The following is a 20,776-nucleotide window of genomic DNA, read 5'->3' on the forward strand; positions in this document are numbered from 1 at the left end:
ACAATCTGTAACTCCAGTTCCAGGAAATCTGACACCCTCTTCTGACCTCCATGGGCATCAAGTATGAAGGTAGTGCACAGACACACATGCAGGCAAAAGACCCACACCATACACGTAATTAAGAAGTTTGGGAAGTAGCTCAGTGACATGCACAAGACACTGTACCTGGTTCTGAGCTCCACTCTCCACATCCCTGCTAAAGGGATGGATCATAAATTGGAACAGAATGAGAAAATTACTTTATTTAGTACATTGCATTTTTTAGTTCCACTCACAATTACAGTACAAAAGAGTCCCTTGCTTATTGAGTTTTTGGCTGTGCTTTATTTAGCTAGGTTTATAAAAAATGTTAACCTTTAAAATCCCTCAAATTACTAAAAGCTTACATTCCTCATAACTCAAGACAATCTTAAAAAACATATTTAGGGACAGAGTGTGGCTCAGGTAGAACTTGCCTTGCATGTGTGAGGGCCCAGTGATCCCAAGCACTAAAAAAAACATTTCTTTAAACACCATTCAGATATTTTTCGTGGAGGGTTTCACACAGACCTGGCTGGCCAATTACTTACTCTGTGCAGTTCAGGCTGGCCCTGAATTTGTGGCATCCCTTCTCTCAGCCTCCCAGACCGTAGGCAAGCACCATATGTCTGACTAAAGCCATTCTGTAGTTGAAACTGCCCTTTTATACAGTCAGAAGTTCCACAGGTGGTGGCTTCAATGGGATTTTTCCCAGAGTAAATTTCTGGGACTGGAACTGATCCAGCTCCTCTTTAGTCAGCTGATCCCTGGGTGTGAACAGTACATTGTTTGTGGCAGAGGCGGGGAGGGAGGCTGATATGCTACTACCTCCAAACAAGTCATTAGAAGGTTTGGCAAATACAGATTGAGACTGTGGGCCAGGACTACCAAAACCAGCCACAGAACTGCCACTTCCGAAGGCAGGGGCCACTGCAGGGCCGAAAGGACTCCCTGCCAAGGAAGCTGGAAACCCTGAAAACCCAGGTGATCCAAAACCGGAAGCATCAGGGCTCTTGAAAGAAAATGGAACAGCAGATGTGGCTTCAGGCTTTCCAAATCCAAAGGCTGGAGCGGAGGAAGCAATGGCAGAACCAGCAGAGGGCCCAGCCCCAAAGGCCGAGGGACTCCCAAACACAGGCGTGCTTCCAGAAGGGGCAGTGGCAAATCCAGAGTTTGTTTTAAAACTAAAGTTCTGAACATTACTGCTGCTGCTATTCACTGGAAAACCTACAAAAATAGATTACAGTCAGAAAATGTAGCCATGTTATTCTTTTCTCTTATTCCAGGCATGGTTAGCTACTGAAGAGTTTAGGGGACATGTGAAAACAAGGTTAGAGCAAATCATCTGAACCCCACTGCCCCGGCAGTCCTGCTACCCTGATTCACCAGCATGCATGAGCAGTTGGAGAGCAGGGTGAGAACTTCTGGTTTGTTGTGCTTCTTCTGAAACTCACAGCTGTGCAATGATAGGTTCCCAAGGGCACGGCTGCCAAGCGGTAAAGTCCTATCAGATCCCCGAGGTTCCCAAGGGCACGGCTGCCACAGTGGTCTAGTCTTATCTGATCCCTGAGGCAGACTGTCCTTGTAATGAAGATCAGGCTGGCTCTGAACTTTGGGGTCTTTGTTTTCCTTTGTTGTTATTATTGCTGTTTTTTGGTTTTTCGAGACAGGATTTCTCCGCACAACCCTGGCTGTCCTGGAATTAGCTCTGTATGTAGATCAAGCTGTCCTCAAACTCAGACATCTGCCTGCCTCTGTCTCCTGAGTGCTGGGATTAAAGGTGTGTGCCCCCACCACCAGCAACCACAGCCTTGAACTTTTGATTTTTCACTTCAGTCTCTGAATGCTAGAGTTACATGTATATCATCAGGCTCAGTTTCCTATGGAGCTGAAAAAATATTCCTAAAAGGTTCTTCTGGAGCTGGGCACGGTGGCTTACATTGGTAATTCCAGTTCTCAGAGGGCAGAGGCAGGAGGATCACAAAGCCAATCTGGCTTACATAGTGAGTTCCAGGCCAGGGCTACACAGTGAGACCTTGTCTCAAAAGCGGAAGCATTTCTTCTACAAGCTGAGCCACAGCGACTTTCACAGGACACCTCCCTCTGACCGGCCTTTCCTAAGCATCTGTAAGTTCTTCAAGGCTCCATAATGGAGAAACGTGTGAGAATTATTTAAATTGGTGACTCAGGATTTGTAAAGTTGAAACCTATTAACTGGGTGTTGGTGGCTCACGCCTTTAATTCCAGCACTTGGGAGGCAAAGGCAGGCAGATCTCTGTGAGTTTGAGGTCAGCCTGGTCCACACAGCGAATTCCAGGTCAGGCTCCAAAGCTACAGAGAAACTGTCTCGAAAAACAAAAACAAACAAAAAATGTTGAAGCCTATAGCATCCCACTTTTCTGAGTCAGCAAAACTTGTCCCACTCTGTCTCTTACCTGATGACCCAAATGTCCCTGCTTGCTTACTTCCAAACCCAAATGCAGGCGCTGCTTGACTGGCTCCATCCTTTACATCAGAGAGCTTAAAAACAAACAATACACTACTTGATGAATAATTTCCAGATACCATCGGCATACATTACATTTAAAAATGTATTACTTAAATATGCATCTAAATATCTAGTATACAAAATACCCATAATGTGATCATGCAAAGGAAAGGGTATAATACTCTATAAAATGTATAACCAACCAATATGAATGTCTATAGAAAAATGGATAGAAGTGAACAATGACTACCTCTGGCTGATGAATGATTTTAATTTTGTACTTGCTAAATTTCTAAAAGCAACATATATTACAATCAGAAAAGTATTTTTTTAAAAAATCAAGATACATCGTATCCATATGTAAAAATTTCAAGAATAAATAAAATTACATTTTAAAAAAAAGCACACTTCCAGTGTTTATAAGGTCAAACCTACACCTGTGAAGCACTCTGGATGTTAGAGCATGCCCAGTCTACTCAAACGCTTCAGCTCAAGCGAGGTCACATGTTATCAAAAGCTTACTACCAAAACCCAGCAGACGGTCCTACTCTGCAGACAGATGACCCTTCAAAGAACCTGTCACTGACTCCTTTCCTCCAAGACTTTTTTTTTCTTTTAAGACAGGGTCTCACTATGTATCCTTGGCTGACCTGTAACTCACTGTGTAGACGAGGCCTTGAGGTCACTGATATCCACCTGCCTCTAAGTGCTAGGATGAAAGCTGTGTACCACCGTGCCTTTCTCCGACTCTCTTAAGCAGACCAAGTTGGCTGAACTTCATATCCTTGGAAGCAACTTAGACTACGCTATCACATTAACACACGCTATCACATTAACTCAACCTTCCTAATGCTGTCACCCTCTAACATATACAGCTCCTCATGTTGTAGGAATCCCCAATCAGAGAATTATTTCCATTGTTATTTCATAACTGTACTTTTACTACTGTTATGAATCGTAATGTAAATATTTGATTTGTAGGATCTCTGATACGCAGCATCTGTGAAAGGGTTATTTGACTCCAAGGGGGTCAAGACTGACAAGTTGAGAACCAATGCTAGATGCTTTGTTTTGACATATTTCAGTGAATCCCGACACACTTAAAATCAGCACAATCAAAATTCAGGACATTACTGTGACCCTAGGAGCTCCCTGCACTCTTCCCGGGCAGATAACAGCCCTTTCTTGACTTCCGGCCCCACACAACTGCTCATCTGCTCATCACTACACATAAGCTATGTCCCTTCCATAGTTTTATAAGACAGATTCTTTCAGGTTGTTGTTGTTCTTTCCTTGCTTCTCTTTCTTAGAGTAATAGTCACCAACAGGTAAATAGGTAAATGGCTAAACAAATTTGAGTATATCCATACTCATGATAAAAGAATGAACGATGATATGTGCTAAGTCAGCCCAGGATGGTTCTCTCAGATCAGCAGTAGAGTGACCCTTTCAATGTTAGCAAAGAGCTGGAAACATTCATCCCAGGGATGAAACAGTTCCTTACACTCAGTTAGTGTTGTTTTATGAGCTCTCATCAATGGCGATAGGGTCACGTCTCAGCTGGGGTCACAATATACCTAAATAACCCCACTAAGTTCAAATGGCATTATACAACTGCAAGGCGGCATAAACACATCTTTAAGTACTTGAATTTGTAATATTTCTCAGTTTTTAAAACTAGCCCTACCCCAGTTAAAAACCTTACACTAAAAATAGTTTTTGTTTGTTTGTTTGTTTGTTTTTTTGTTTTTTGAGACAGGGTTTCTCTGTAGTTTTGGAGCCTCTCCTGGAACTAGCTCTTGTAGACCAGGTTTGCCTCGAACTCACAAAGATCCACCTGCCTCTGCCTCTCGAGTGCTGGGATTAAAGGTGTGTGCCACCACTACCCAGCCTAAAAATAGTCTTTACTTTTATTTATTTTGAGACAAGGTCTCTTTAAGCAGTTCTGGGTGTCCTGGACTTCAGTATATAGATCAGGTTGTCATCAAACTCCCAGAGATCTGCCTACCTCTGTCTTTCTAGTGCTGGAATTAAAGGAGTGTGTTACCATGTCTAACTAAGAGTTGTTTTTAGAAAGCATAATTGTCCCTACTTTTCTGAGAAAGAAATACATTCTAGGGCTTCAACTATAAATGACCATAGGCAGAGTTAATTCTCCACAGAGATTTTACCCTTCAAATTGAAGCATTCTCTGTCAAAAATCATAGGGGGCTGGAAAGATGGCTCTGAGGTTAGGGGCACTGACTGTTCTTCAAGAGGACCTGGGTTTGATTCCCAGAATCCACATGAAGTTCTCAACTGTCTGTAACTCCAATTCCAGGGGATCTGACACCCTCTTCTAGCCTCCACTGGACCAGACATATATATGCAAGCAAAACGCTCATATACATAAATAAAAATTAAAAAAAAAATAAAAAAAGCAATAGAACCAGTGTATAGCTTTAATCCTGGCATTCAAGGTAGGGCCAGGAATATCTACGAGTTTGAGGCTAATCTGGTCTACATATTGAGATCCAGGTCAGTCAGATGAGACCCTGTCTCAAAAAATAAATAAAAAAGCAATAAATGCTAGGCATGGTGGATAATGAATATAATCCTAGAAAAGAGGAGGCTGAGATAGGTGGTTCTGAGTTCAAGACCAGCCTGGGCTACACAGCAAGTTGCAGGACAAGTGAGCTCTTGTCTTAAAAAAAAAAAAAAAAAGAAGAAGAAAGAAAAAAGAAAAAAAAGCAACACCACAAAATGCAAAGATGAGTCACTTCTTTGAAGAAAATTCTTCAATACTCACCAGAGTTCCCTTGGTTGACATATTTAAATTTTTCAGTTCATTTATTCTATTCTTCCATTGACTTACTAGCTGTTGAACAGAATTTAGCTGAAGAGAGAAGACAAGAGGTAACTCAATATTGAATGTTTAACCCGTGCTCCTGCTTGCCAGCTCCAGCTCTGTTCTCTAGCTCGCTGGATCTCATGGTGGGTCACCTGGCAGTGCAGAACCGGCGCTATCTGGACAGGAGGGGATAATGTAAACTAGCATAATCCTGGCTGCAGACAACAGAAATTCTCATTTCCTTCAGGTACCCAACTTACTCTACTGACCACCCATTCAGACTCTTTTCTTTTGAATGTCTGGTATTCAAAGGAGTTAATCTATTTAGCAGAAGTGCCGTTTATGTCACTTTGTTTTTCTAGTATTCATCATGGGATCTGCACCGAACAGAAGCAACAATATTTTTCTAAAGATAGATGGCTTGAGTTCTATTTTTTAACAATTTAGACAATTAGACAATTTCAAAGAAAGTAGTCTAGAAAAAAATTTAAAAAGGCAGTGGCCTATAAAGAATTAACAGTTCTCACCAAATGTGCCCAAACACAAGCAAGCCACTACAAACACAGAAAACAGTAATTGACAGCCAAGTGCTACTGGGGTAGAGAAATAGGAAACAAACTTACATAGCTCTGTAAGTTATTGCTGGTTAAGAAGTTATGGTATTCAAGCCTCAACTCTTCTGGTGAAATATCTGTGAAACCTGAAGTGAGGAATCATTTGGGATTTAAACAGTGAGTACTGCTGATTCTGGTAGGGCTGGCGTGCTAGACAAGAAAACGTGCTAATGCTGGTTATCAGAAAAACTTCAAGATCATAGAGTAAACTCCAAAGCCTATATACTAATGCTTAAATTATTAAATCAGAATAAGATACAGCTATTTCTTCTTCAAATGAAGAATTCTGCAAAGATAAAGGACAAAAGGAAAATGAAAGATCTGACTACATACACATTCAAACTCTAGCATAAAAAAATGCTGTTAAGTCTACAATAAACAGATTTAAAAGGCATATGATAAATCAGGGAAACCATGACTACATACAAAAGAGTTAACATCTTTTTTATTTTTTTTTAATTCATTTATTTATCAAGTATTCAGTATTCAGTGTTCTGTGTGTATGTATCCCTGCAAGCCAGAAGAGGGCACCAGAACTGACTACAGATGGTTGTGAGTTACCGTGTGGTTGCTGGGAATTGCTGGAAGATCTTTACATCTTTAACACAGAAGTACTGTTCATAAGTCAGTACAGAATACAGCAAAGACAGAAAGTATAAGCAGTTCACTAGAATTTCAAAAGGCTAGTAAATAAAAGAAAATTTAAAAATGCTACTTAGTGATAAAATGCTCTCCTTACGGACTGGCAGACAGTAGAACAGATGATGATTATTGTTACTCAGTGTGTGGTAATGGATGCTGTTCTGAACATACTAAGAGATTTTCTGGGGCAAACTGTCCATAAGTAATGTTTACAGACTTTGACCTACACTTCTAGGATTTATCCAGATACCTATAATTATACATGCATATAGACAAAGGGTGCTACACAAAAGGATGCTTACTCTAGTACTTTCATTGACAAATTAAATGTAAAATACCATTAGGAAAGAAAGCTCAGTGGCAGAATGTTTGCCTGGCATGCCTGAGATCTTGAGGCCATGCTAAAAAAAAGCAAACACTAAGAAAACAAAACTAGATGATGATCACTTTATATAGAGAAATATATAAATACATAAATGACGTGGAGTATGGATGTTTTGCCCGCATGAATGCATGTGCATCATGTGTGTGCCTGGTGTCAGATCCTCTGGAACTGGAGTTACAGACGGCTGTGAGCTGCCATTTGGATGCTGGAAATTGATCCCAGGTCTTCTGGAAGATCAGACAGTGCTTTTAATATGCACATTATTTTAAAGGAAATACAAAAAAAATATTTCAGTCTCTCTACTACCTAGTGATTTTTACTGTCCAGAGCAATGACTACCTTTAAGCACTGAGAAGATTAAGAATGGAAATGTCTATTTTCTACAGACTCCCTTGGTACCCAGGTACCATTCAGTTTACTCCAGTAGCACCAATAGTTCAGGACAAAGAGCATTTGTGAATCATACGGTATTTGCTTTTCTTTATCTAATATATCAAAACTGGTTCAAAACAGAATTCAAATTTGACCAATTCTGTCTCCACTGCCAACAGCTCTAACCCATCATCAGCAATTACTTCCTAACTTGTCTCCCGCATCTTGACTTGCTCCTGCTCCCAACAGCTCATTCTCCCTGCTGTACCACCGAGCTTTTCCTCATCAGCCCACATCCTCCTGCTTAAGCTCTTCATACTGTACACCCAATGTGATCGGACCCCACACCATGTGGACCTTGGCTACCACCCTGGCTTTGTACTGTATTATTTCTGTTATTTTCTTTCCTGAGTGTTTTGGGCTCATGGCTCTCACCTCAAGGGTTTTCCCAAGTCTTATCTAACAGGTACTTTCTCTTCACCCAGGGCTTAGCTCTAATTGTTTCATAAGAATGCATAACTCTTCTTCAAGAACACTCCACCTCAATTACTCTCTATTTTTCCAAGCTGTGAACAACCAGAGTTTATCTGAATCACAGGACACAGAAAATGACGTGAATAACTATTTTCTCAGGCTTTGGAAGGGTGGTATGTGATGGTGACACTCTCGGCAAGAACCTCAGTTGAGGATGGGGCTGTGAGCATGTCTGTGGGGCATTTTCTTAATTACTAATGGATGCACGAAGGCTAAGGGCCCAGCTCACTGTGGGTAATGGCATCCCTAGGCAGCTGGAATTGGGCTGTGTGAAAAAGCTAGCTGAGCAGGCCTGGGGAAGCAGGCCAGTGACCAGTGTTTCCCTGTGGTTTTTGCTTCAGGCTCTTCCCGTCTTTAGTTCCTGCCCTGGCTTCCCTCAATGATGGACTATGAACCTGTAAGTCAAACAAACCCTTTCTTCTCCAAGTTGCTTTTGGGTCATGATATTTATCACAGCAACAGAAGAGCAAACAAGGACATGATACAAGAGCAATCTTCTAGCTACAGAGGAAAAGTTAGTTCTTTATGATAAACTATGCATGCACCCACAGACTTTATTTTCTAAAACAAAAAAACTTTAGTGAAATAAACAGCAAATCTGTCTATAGCTCTTATTAATATTTGGCTTAACAGACAGCTAGATTTTTAAAAAACTTATTACTTGGTTTTTCGAGACAGGGTTTCTCTGTAGTTTTGGAGCCTGTCCTGGAACCAGCTCTTGTAGACCAGGCTGGCCTCGAACTCACAGAGATCTACCTGCGTTTGCCTCCCGAGTGGTGGGTTTAAAGGCGTCTGACACCCTCCCTCCCCGGTTTAAAAAAAATATTTTTAATTATGGGTATGGCTATGCATCTGTTCTGTAGTAGTGACATGTAAGTGCAGATGTCTGTAGAAGTCAATGCAGTATTGGATGTGCTGGAGGTAGTCACAGGAAGAAACTGAACTCACAGACTCTGCAAGAATAGCACATACTCTTATTGCTGATTGGCATCTTGCCAGCTGACTACTGGATTCCTGTATGTGCTTCTGTAGGTGTTTTTTCATTCATTCCGCTGCAGTGTGGTTGCTGTATAAGAACTACATTCCACAGATATGTCACTGGAAAAAGAAGTCATTGGCCTTTTCAGTTAAATGTGGATATTCTTTGACAATGCACCAGTACTGGAAAAGTGGAGTGGAATGGTTTCGGTTTTTTGCTTTTCAAGATAAAGTCTCACTATGTAGCTCGGCTGTCTTAGAACTCACTCTCTAGACCAGGCTGGCCTCAAACTCACAGAGACCTGCTTGTCTCTGTCCCTCAAGTGCTGGGGTTAAAGGTGTGTGCCACTATGCCCAGACAAGTGGGAGGGTTTTAAAGGTCAGTTATAATGTAGACGCAAAACCCAATGAACTTTTGTGTTTTGTTATAATTTATTAGTTTATCTTGGACTTAGAATAGATTTCAGCCAGCACGATTCTGTAACACAATGCTACAGTCTTGAAGATTATTAGTTATGTCCTACAGAACTTCTATATGTTGACACAGGGCATTCTAGAACACTAAAAGAAAAACAAACAAACCAACCTTGAAATCCTCACATATTAATGCTGTCACTAGTCTTTCTTGAAGAGATTTTGAGTATTGAGATGCTATCGTGTTTCTGTGACAGAAAGGTTTCTCATACTCTAACTTTTCCTAGGAAACTTCAGTTTTATTATGAGCGGTAACCCTGCCATCCTCCTACTGCCACCCTGCCCCTTGAGGTGACACACATTTATCTCATTCATTGTTGAGAAAATATCTGCCTAAGCTAAGTCTGAATAACCACAGATGTTATTCTTTCCAATAAAATCTGTCTGTGACAAAGTAACATGATAACCCAAGTGTTCTTCCTCATAGTGAACATCATACATGGATAAAGGGCAAAAGCCTGGTGTATATGTACCTTCCATTTTTAATAGTATAAATTTCAACACTGAAAGTAACCACCAGTGTATTAGTATTATTATGAAAACTTTTATGAACATATATAGTTCCTACAGATGTGTCAGGGTTAGGTTGGCAGATTAAACTAATAAAAATCCAGAACATCTAGGTAAGCTGAAATTTCAGACATAAAACAAATATTTTATTATGTCCCAGATATTACACAGGATACACATATATTAAAAATATTCCTTACTTATCTGAAATTTAAATTTAACTGAATGTTCTATATCTTACATGGTAACCCCACCCAGAGCTCTCTACAGTCACAGCTGCACAGATCAGGGAACCCCGCCTGCTCGCCTCACAATGTGTCCCTCTCGGGGAGATCAGGGAACCCCGCCTGCTCGCCTCACGATGAGCCCCTTGCATGCACATCAGGAAGTAGGACAAATGAAACCCAGTAAACAATTTTTAAATGAATAAAAAAGTAATTAAGGTGAGAATGAGGCAAGGGGTGAGGTGCAGTGGCTTTCCTAGGATTCTGGGACACTAACTTCAAGGGTTCCTGGCTGTGCCATGTCTATTGTTTCCTCGACAGGAGAAAGACTCCAGATATCCCAGAGCAGACTTGGAAAACCTCAGTAGCCCAAGTTTCAGAGAGGCAGTAGGTTATCATGGAAAAAAAGAAAATGGAAAGAAAGGAATATTCTAAAAAAAACACCACCCATGTAGCTCATCATCTTCAAACTACCCAGGAACATCTCACGGACTTTATGAAAAAAAATTCTTGGAAGGGACAAAGAAGAAATGGAACCAAGCCCTGAAGGCTGTGATGGTGGGTAGCTCCTGACACTCCTGGTTGCTGACGGAGCTAGGAGGTTCGGAGGTTTCACAGAGGGAACCAATACAGTAGAACTTCCTCGATTGAACTGTAATTGTGGTGGGTCCTGATTTTATTATTCTTTCTTGAGAATAATACAACTGAAAAGAACTACATTATCCTTCTCAGTCTCTCTATTATGAAGTTCAGTTGGAATACTTTAAACAAAGACCAAATTCTAGCTATTCCTAAGTTTGGAGTAAATTTATTTAGCACAGTCTTAGTTTTAGAAAGTAGTCACTTTGGAATCTATTTTAAAAACACATACAAGTACTATAGCCTAGTGGTAGGACTTTTGCCTAGCATGAATGAAGGCCAGGGTTCAATCCTAAGCACACAACAAAAAGCAACCAACCACCGACTTAATCAATCAAGTGTTTTCCAGTTACCTGAAATGTTAGGTTTCTTTTTCACTGGTGAGTAAACAGAGAACATCCACTGCCCCGATGATTCCCAAATCTCTACATCTTTAACAATTCCTTCCCTGAAAAAAAAAAAGAGAGAGAATAAATAAAAATGAAAGAGTAATGGGTATTTCCACTTGCTTGTTAAAATTGTTATTTATGAAGTAGAATGACTGAAATTTTAAATTCTATTAAATAAATATACAAACTTACATCTTTTCTATCCCAGAAGTTCACAGAAATACAAATTACAACCTGAGTGTGGTGAGCACAGCTGTAATTCCAGCTCCTGGGTGGCTAAGGAGGATTCTGAGGTCAGTCAGGGACACAGTGAGCTTAAGGCCAATCTGGGCTGCACATCGAGAACTTGTTTCCCAAACAACAAACACCTTATATTTTGTAGTTACAAATAATCTAGAATAATCAACCAGTGTTGGCTTTCTAATTCACAGAAAGACTAATCAATATTTAAGAATTATCTGAAATATAATATTTTTTAAAGAACTAAAATTTTTAAAGAACTATAATACACATCAGAAATACAATATTTTTTAAAGAATAAACACAATAACACAATTGTTAACTGGGAACAACAAATAGTATTACTATTAGTTATGGAGAAGCATTAAAATTTAAGAGTGGGTTATAGGACTTCAGAGACAGTTTTCTTAATTTTCTACTTTGTAATACAGGAAACAGGTCCACACACTTTAAAAATATATTTTAAAAAAATTCGTTTATTTTTAATTTCATGTGCATTGGTGTTTTGCCTGCTGTGCATGTCTGTGTAAAGGTGTTGGATCCCCTGGACAGTTGTAAACTACCATGTGGGTGCTGGGAATTGAACCCAGGACCTCTGGAAGATCAGCCAATAATCTCAACCTGTGAGGCATTCACCTCTCCAGTCCCCAGGCCCATGCACTTAACAGTTAATCTGAAACAAACCTGTGGATACAAATGGTTCTAAATTAAAGTTTCTTTCCATCTAGAATGTGGCCATTAGTAAACAGATAGGTATCAAAAAGAATATGTTATTACACTTAGAATCACAATAAACAGAATTTTGCCTTCTTTATATATATAAATATATATATACACACACACACACACAAAATTGATGCTTGCCCAATACACCTGAAAAATTCACGTTCAATTTTCAGCACTTCAAAAATAAACAGCTGGGCACACACCTTTAATCCCAGCACTCTAGAGGCAGTGATCTCTGTGAGTTCCAAGCCAATTAAGGCTACACAGGGAGACCCTGTCTTAAAGTCTTAAAACAAAACAGCTCCTGCTCCCCACCAAACAAACAAAACTTAAAAAGCCACTATTTATGGAACTTCAAATAGGGTAACTGAAATAAAAGTTTTACAAAGAAAAAGAAGTGCTATTATCAGTAATATTCAGGACCACAGTTGTTCTGAGTCACCCAGTACTCTAAAGAATACAGAGTACAATGACCTTGTAAGCAGGACTAACCTTAAAGTGTGCTCATATAGTTTTGTTTACTCTGATTTTCAACATTACTCTTTTTCATAGAAAAGACTTAAGTGCTTCTGGAAAAACCAAGCAATTGGGCAGTGACTTTCTACAAAACTTTAACTTACAGCAGTTTCTTTTCATCTTTCTGCTCTTCAGAGAGAAGTGAAGCAAAAGGATTTGGAGAAGATCCAAAGCCTCTGCTGGTGGAAGCCCCAGAATCAAAAGAGCCGAATAATGGTTTGTCTTGATCTCTGCTGCCACCCCATGGTGTGGACTTGGAGAAGCTGGATGGCTGGATGACATTGGAGTATCTCTGGCTGCTGGCATTCCACCCACCACGCCTGTTACTCCCTAAAATAATCAAGAAAATTAAAGAATCATAAAATTGGTAACTGTTTCAAATCTTGGAAATCTCCATTACATTTTATCTTATTATATCTAGAAATCATGTAAAGGCTACTAAAGTGCTATTTTCTACCATTTTAAAATGTTAATCCCTTTATGATTTATAGTTTGTTACATGTTATAACTAATCACATAATGTTCTAATTGCATTTAAAAAATGAGATCAAAGTCAGGTGTGTTGGTTTAAGACTTTAATCACAGCACTGTGAAATCAGAGACAGGCAGACTTCTGCGAGTTCTAGACCAGCCAGGGCTACATAGTGAGACCCTATCTCAAATGAATAAAAGAAAAACCCAAACAAACAACAAAAAATGAGACCAATGGGCCAGAGAGATGCTTCAGCAGTTAAGAGCACTGGCTGCTTTTCCAGAGGACCTGGGTTCATACCCTAGCACCCACATGGCAGCTCACAACTATAACACAAGTTCCAGGGGATCCAGCAGCCACACAGATATATACATGTAGGCAAAACACCAATGCGTATGAAAATTTTTTAAAAAGGAGATCAAGAGGATTAGAAATACATAGAAAAACAAAGATACATTGCTGAGTTCAGCTTTGATAAGCCTATTAAACTGCTTGCCCATTGTGGAACAAACAGAAGACACTCTAAAAGTACAGCTCTTCAGTGGATGAGCTTTTGCCTAGCATGCTAAGGTCTGTGTTTTGGCCTAGCGCTGGGTGAATGTGTGTGTTCGGGAAGTTATGTTTTCATTAATTTGCTTCTTCACTGGGTCATATAGAGAGAGAATGAATGAAAAAGGACAATGAATAAACTGGACAATAAAAATGACTATCGGTCCTTAAATAGATATTTAAAGACCATTTGCCTCAGTCTTCCCTCTGTGGACACAATACCCACATACCTATCTTCCATATGGAGATTATAGAGCTCGCTAATAGGGGGATAAAGTACAGGTAGATTTCTAAATTTCATGAATATAAAAAACAAGCCAAGGGAGCTGGAGAGATGGCTCAGAGGTTAAGAGCAATGACTGTTCTTCCAAAGGTCCTGAGCAACCCATGGTGGCTCACAACCATCTGTAATGAGATCTTATGCTCTCTTCTGACCTGCAGGCATACATGCAGACAGAATACTGTATACATAATAAATAAATCTTTAAAAGAAAAAAAAGTTGCAAAAATGAGTCAATAGAATATCTTTCCAGTTTTGAATTGTTTTTAATTTTATCACTTTGTAGTTGAGGCTATGATAAAGGTAATTCATCTTATGACTGATTTGGAAAATATGTCATTTAAAATATACTAAAAACGTAACGATAGGTGTAGCCATATTCTAAATTACTCCATAAATCCAAAGAGAAATAGAAAATGGAAAAGACAGCTGAACCACATTTCTGAAGTAGGAATTAAGGGCATTTTGTTTTGAAGTTCCAAATCCTTTATGTATATGTGTGTGTGTGGGTCACACCATATAGAAATCAACTACTTTATACTGCACTGGATAGCCCTAATTTTGGTTTTATAACTTCACAGAATTTTTTCCTCCTTTTCATCCTAAAGTTTTGTTTTTTGACCCAGTTCTTTATCTACCGAACGTTTACTTTCAAATTACTACATTTAAAGTAGGTTTTCAGAGACATGGCAAGCATTACTCCCAGCAGCCCTTGGGAACACATCAATATTTTATCAGAACTCGAGGCCTAATTGTTGGAGCGTTCCACTAGATCAATTGTAGATGAACGACACAATCTGTCTCCTCCACCATGCTACACAAATGACTGGATGAACCTTAAAGACAAGGAAAAAGAAGCAGCCAATAATAACGTTAAAACCTAGGTTCCAAAACGAAGAAAATAAATGAATCTGACTTTTAAAACCTTGTGCTGCCCGGCTGGTTTAATGCCTGGCCCCTGAATACTCTTTCCTCAAAACCTGTAAGGTTCTTAGCCCAGCATCCCACTCTACCAACTAAAGCCCAAGCTTTAAAGCATGCGATCAAGGACAAGGCGGGGCAAAGTAGGTCAGGATGGACCCACGCCAATTCTCCCAACCGATGGAATTCACCAACGAAGTGGTTTTAATAAAATATACTTCTAATTTTAAAATGCAGAGTTTGGTACCAGCATCCAGGTCCAAAGCCCCGTCCTAGTCTGATCAGCCGAACTGACAACCCTACAGGTGGGGAGCGTCACCTGAGGGCGGCGGCTGCTGCTGTGGTGGCGGCTGCCGGGCCCCGCCCGCACCCCGGGTGCCGGGATGCTCGTTCCAGCAGCGGTCTCCGAAGCGGCACCGGCCTTGAAGGAAAAACTGGCAAATGGTCATCTTAGCGCCGTCCCAGCCCGCGGTCTTCAGGCCCAGTTTCTAACAACCAAAGTCCTGTCGCTGGTGTGACGTCATCCCCCTGCGTCCAGAGGTTCTGCGAGCCGTCTCCAGGGCGGTGAGCGGCGTGGGCTTTAGCCAATGGGATTTGAGAAGAGCAGCCCAGCCCGCGCACGTGTGAAGACGTCTTGAGGAAAAACCCGACCCGAATCTAAAGGGTTCGTGTTATAGCAGACAACCACCAAGGTTCTAGTAGGCTGTAGTTTTGCGAGGCCCAGTCGTTCATTACGTTTATTTAGGCGAAAAAAAAAAAAAGTAAAACCGGGCTCAAAAAGAAAACGATGCAGAAAGCCAGGAACCAGGACGCACTGCAGGCGAAAAACATCACAATATTTTCTTAGTTGGTACTGTCTTCCTGCACACTGAGAAATACTGTTCGTAAAATTTCACGTAAATATTGCCCTTTGAAATTTGATCAAGAAGAATGAAATTTGTCTGGAAAACTAACACACAAGCATCCCACTTTAACGGATGCACAGCTTCAATAAAGGTTTTCTGAAAACATTTCTTTTCTCCCTGACAGGCCTTGAACCCAGAGGCGCACCTGTTTCCCAAGTGCTAAGATCACACACACACACACACACACACACACACACACACACACACACACCTGGTATGTTCCATATATCAACTTTGCAGTTCTCAAACAGGACCGTGTATCAGTATAAAGTACACTATATAAAAGCAAAATGAAGTGCTCTTGAAAGTAAATATTGGCTACTGTGGACAAACTAAGAATTGAAGACAGTTCAGGGACTCTCAAGACTCTAAGTACAAGCCGGGCGGTGGTGGCGCACGCCTTTAATCCCAGCACTCTAGAGGCAGAGGCAGGAGGATCTCTGTGAGTTCGAGGCCAGCCTGGTCTACAAGAGCTAGTTCCAGGACAGGCTCCAAATGCTACAGAGAAACCCTGTCTCGAAAAACCAAGAAAAAAAAAACCTCTAAATACATCTTTAGCTCACTTTACATCTTGATTATGCCAGAGGATGAAAAGATGTCAAACAAAACTCTAGTCAGTAAGCATAACACTTGGGATGGTTAATCTTGTCAAGTTGACACACATCTCTGGACTTCGAGGTGTTAGATTTTACAATTCCCATAGATACACACCGCTGGGCATGCCTGTGAGGACGCTTCCAGGAAGGTTTAACTGGAGAGAAGACACCCCAAGTTTGGACTGCACCATTCATGGAGTGGGGTCACACATCGAATAAAAAGGCAAATTCAAGATGAGCATCCATTGCTGTTTCCAGACTGCAAATGCAATGTGACCAGCTGCCTCATGTTCCCGCCCAACTCTCTTCCAGGCCCTGATGGACTGAACCCTTAACATTGTGAGTCAGAATCAGCCCACTTCCCGATGCTGAACTCCCTCCCAGGTCCTGATGGACTGAACCCTTACATTGTGAGTCAGAATCAACCCACTTCCCGAGGCTGAACTCCCTCCCAGGCTGTGATGGGCTGAACCTTTACACTGTGAGTCAGAATCAACCCATTTCCCGATGTTGCTTTTACCATGTTTTGTCACAGTAATAGGAAGAGTATGAACATATTCCACACAGCTCTCCATGTAGGTGTGAACAAGGCTGGACTCAGAAGTTAGCCATTCTCCTGCTTCAGCCTACCAAGGTGTGAACTATCACACCTGCTTCAGATTACTTTTTAATCTACCCACCATACAACACAGAAATTAGTTTAAAAAAGAAGAAAATGAAGAGGGAACCAGTAAAAATCTTTGGAGGAAACTTAAGGTATTCAAGAGGATCAACCAAGTGTTAAATGTTACAACCCATAAAATTGCCCTTTCATATTTCCAGTAGACTGAGATTTAGGGGGAACTGGGTTGGTGTCCTGTTGGATGGAGTAAATTGGATTTTCTTAAAGTCTTTGACATAGGTTAAGATTATCAGTCTTAAAAAGTTTTTTTTCCCCTAAATATCTCCTTTCCTTTGGTAAACACAATAAGCATTTTTTTCCCTAATGCACACAATGAAAAAAGAATATAGACTTAGTTGAATATCTGTTTAAGTGGCATATATTATTTGGATATGGGTATATTAAAATAGTTAATGGCTCAAAAGTTTTCATATTATAATGTCAAGTTTTAAAAACTAGACCACAAAACCAAAATTCCTGTTTATAGTACATAACAATTTTTGGTTACTAAACATTCATACTCAAATTGTGATTTTTCAAAACTTAATCATGTATTATCAAAATAGGTCACTTCCAAGGATAGAACACCAACAAACCCAGCATATACTGAGATGAAAGCAGAGCACACTACAGGAAAGAAACTTTTTGAAAAAAGTAATGAAATATAACTTTTATAGAAAGTAACTTATATACAATGCAATTTTGAGTCCAGTTTACTTTACCCTTATCCTGGCTTTAAGAATTGTGTATAATAGTTCTTGGGGGGATACATTCTTACTAGGATCATGATAGAGACCACTAGGGGTAAAGCAGCTTTATTGAAAGCTATATCAAACTTGATATAATGTCTTCTAGTTAGTTCATACAGCCTAAAAAAGAACAGCTAGTATATTTAAAATATTTTAAACTGTGCTGCACATTCTACATGGGTAGTTCATCTATTAGTATAACCACAATGTAGCATGATAAATGAATATTTTGTCACCAGAAAATTTAGCCACATTAAAAATTTATATTTACCATGTATGTATGTACTCATGTGCTTCACTGTGTATGCTTGGTACTTGAGGAGGCTAGAAAGAGGGCATCAGATCCCCTGGAAGTAGAGTTGTCCATGGTTGTGGGCCTCTGAGTGGATGCAAAGAACCATACTTGGGTTCTTCTGCAAGAGCATCAAGTGCCATCTCTCCAGCTCCAACTAGCCACATTTTAAAATGAAAGTGCAAAGTTAAAAATCATACATAAAAATGTTCCAACAGTCAAATCTGGAAGTGGAGGTTGCCCAAGGTTGGAGTTTGTAAGGGTGTACTAGGTCAAATAGTGCTCCTCACAAAATTCATGTCTACCTAGAACTACAGAATGTGTTTTCACTTGGAAACAGAATCTTTGTAGATGCAAGTAGTTTAAGATAAAGTACCATTTGATATGTCAGCGCACACCCTTAGTCCCAGCAGTTGGCAAGCAGAAACAGGTGGGTATCTTGATTTCAGGGCAGCTAGAGATGGCGCAAAGGTTAAGGGCACTAGCTGCTTATTCTAGAGAACCTGGGTTCAATTCCCAGAATCCACATGGTAGCTCACAACTGTCTAAAACTGTCAAATCCCAGTTTCAGCGAATTTGACCCCTTTTCTGACCTTTGAGGCCACCAGGCATACACATACAGACAGACAAAACATTCATATACCTAAGTAAAAAACTAATAAAGCCAAAATGATTGCTGTGTTTATAAAAGGACTATATGAAGATAGTTACACAGGAGAAGAAAAACAGCCAGAAGAAGACCAAGGTAGAAGACTGTGTGATGTAGTTACAGGTTAAGAAATAAATACCAAGGACTGCTGGCAACCAGCAGCAGAGAGAAGAGGGCACGGTGGTTTTGCCCAATTCCCTGAAAGCCAGATTTGGGATATGTGGCCTCCTAAACAGTGAGAATACATTTGTTTTAATCCATTAAATATGTGGTAGTTTGCAAAAATCTAGAAAGCTAACACATGGGAAACAGAGTGATTACTAGTACATACAGGGTTTTTTTTGGAGGGTAATGAAAATATTCTAAAAATTTGAGGACTGCATATACTGAATATAGTAGAAGCCACTAAAATGGTACAGTTTAAATGGGTGAATTATATGCCTATGGATTACATCTCAATAGCTGTCCATATATCAAAACTCAACAGATAAATCTGTCATATTTTTCAAATTCATTTTTAATTTTAACATTTTAGTCCATTATAACCTCCATATAGAGAAAAATTAAAAATGAAAACACTTTCACAAATTTAAAAATATTATTGAACATACTTAGAGTGAATGAAGAGTAAATCTATTTAAGTTAAAAATATTTAATATCAGATAAAAACATTAATGATTGACAGTTTTACATGGCACATTTTATACATGGTCAAAGGGTAAAACACTGGGGAAAATTTAATAAGTGGTTTGGCAATCTGTTGTTCACATAAAAGCAATGAAGAGTGTGACATATATTTAATGCCAATTATTACAAACTTTTAGAGAAAACGCAGTTATCTCTGACATGTTTTGCTAGGAGAAAATATCATTTAATCCACATGATACTTGGCTACAGTTATCAATGCTTTTCTAGTGACCTAGACTTTTTTCAGACAGACTTTTTTCTTCCGTTGGCTAACCACTTATTCTGATTGGCTCTCACAGTAAGGACTGAGGGTACAGAGCACTTTTTACATTGCTGAGTAAACTATAAATTAATGATGAGTACTAAGCTTACTAGTTTACATGAAAATATGGAATATTTCATTTAATTGGACTGAATATATTTCACAAATTGGGTATGGTGTTAAATCCCCAAATCTGTAAAGTTTTGTGAGAAAATGTGTATGCCTTGAGCTACTCTTGCTTACTTTAAAATGGAATAGTTTGGCACTAAATAAAATGAAGACAAGCAAAATACATAGTACTAGATACAGTTACTCTATCAGAGTTGACCATCTTGAATTACAAGCCATACTACTACTTAGTTCTTGATCAAACAGAAACAAACAGACCTAACTACACAGTACTTACACAATATGAAAATAGAATCTACAGCTAAGCTGGGCTACTTCTCTGATGAGCATATCCCACTCTGCCAGAATCAGTTATATATTTGAAATTCATATTTTCAAGAAATGCTTAAACTTTTCAAGTTTTCTGGCTGATAGGTTCCTGATTACATGGCCAGCTGAAATATGGTCTTTGAATTAAGTAAAAAGATCCAGATAAAATAAACTATTATTTTATTGGATCTTATCAAAATACCAGACCAGAACTTCATAACCAAATTATTGGAACAAACCACGGATGGCCAGATTTCTGAGTCTCAGATGAGTAGGGGGCCCACTCATCATTCATGTTTCAAGGGTCTCTTCATTTGCTCCACAAGTGTCAACAACACAAATTAGACAGCTTGTGACTGGGAAAGCACGGACTTTGGAGTTGGCAATCCATTTGTCTGTTTCAGTGTTGTACTCAAGGATATGTCCTAATCTACCTACGCCTTGAAACCCTGCCAGGACATAGATGATAGAGCCGACGGCTGCACACTTCACTGTCACACCTCTCCACGGCATCGGCGACACCATCTTCCATTCATTTAATTTAATATCGTAATATTCCACATTGTCCAGACCACCTTCAAAAGAACAAAATATGAGAACTGTATCAGTGATTCTTGGATCTCTTCATAGTTTTTAAAATTTTACATTGTATTTTAAAAATAAAATTGTTAAACATATAGAAAGCATATAAGAGCTTTACAATAATTATCCACATATCCACTACCTAAATATGTAT

General features: G+C 39.6%; 2 protein-coding genes across 3 annotated transcripts in view; both read right to left on the minus strand.

The window, feature by feature from the left end:
- Positions 1-216: 216 nt before the first annotated feature.
- Positions 217-15,326, minus strand: Nup42 (nucleoporin 42). Of its 2 annotated transcripts, XM_048440296.3 has the most exons (7): positions 15,121-15,326; positions 12,684-12,909; positions 11,062-11,156; positions 5,960-6,036; positions 5,295-5,381; positions 2,454-2,538; positions 217-1,245 (listed from the first exon to the last, which is right to left on the minus strand). In XM_048440296.3, exons 1-7 carry the CDS (start codon positions 15,248-15,250, stop codon positions 683-685), a joined length of 1,263 nt encoding a protein of 420 aa, XP_048296253.1. In that variant the 5' UTR covers positions 15,251-15,326; the 3' UTR covers positions 217-682. The 2 variants fall into 2 exon arrangements, with proteins under 2 accessions (XP_048296253.1, XP_048296254.1); XM_048440297.3 differs by lacking the exons at positions 5,960-6,036; positions 12,684-12,909; positions 15,121-15,326.
- Positions 15,327-19,289: 3,963 nt separating this feature from the next.
- The window catches only part of Klhl7 (kelch like family member 7), a 50,887-nt gene continuing 49,400 nt past the window's right edge, over positions 19,290-20,776 (minus strand). The window contains exon 11 of the mRNA XM_048440295.3: positions 19,290-20,615. Coding sequence (XP_048296252.1) covers positions 20,332-20,615 — 284 coding nt within the window. The 3' untranslated portion in view covers positions 19,290-20,331. The remainder of the gene's footprint in view (positions 20,616-20,776) is intronic.

Source organism: Myodes glareolus, chromosome 6 (genome assembly GCF_982192425.1).
Source record: "Myodes glareolus chromosome 6, mMyoGla1.1, whole genome shotgun sequence".
Lineage (NCBI taxonomy): Eukaryota > Metazoa > Chordata > Mammalia > Rodentia > Cricetidae > Myodes > Myodes glareolus.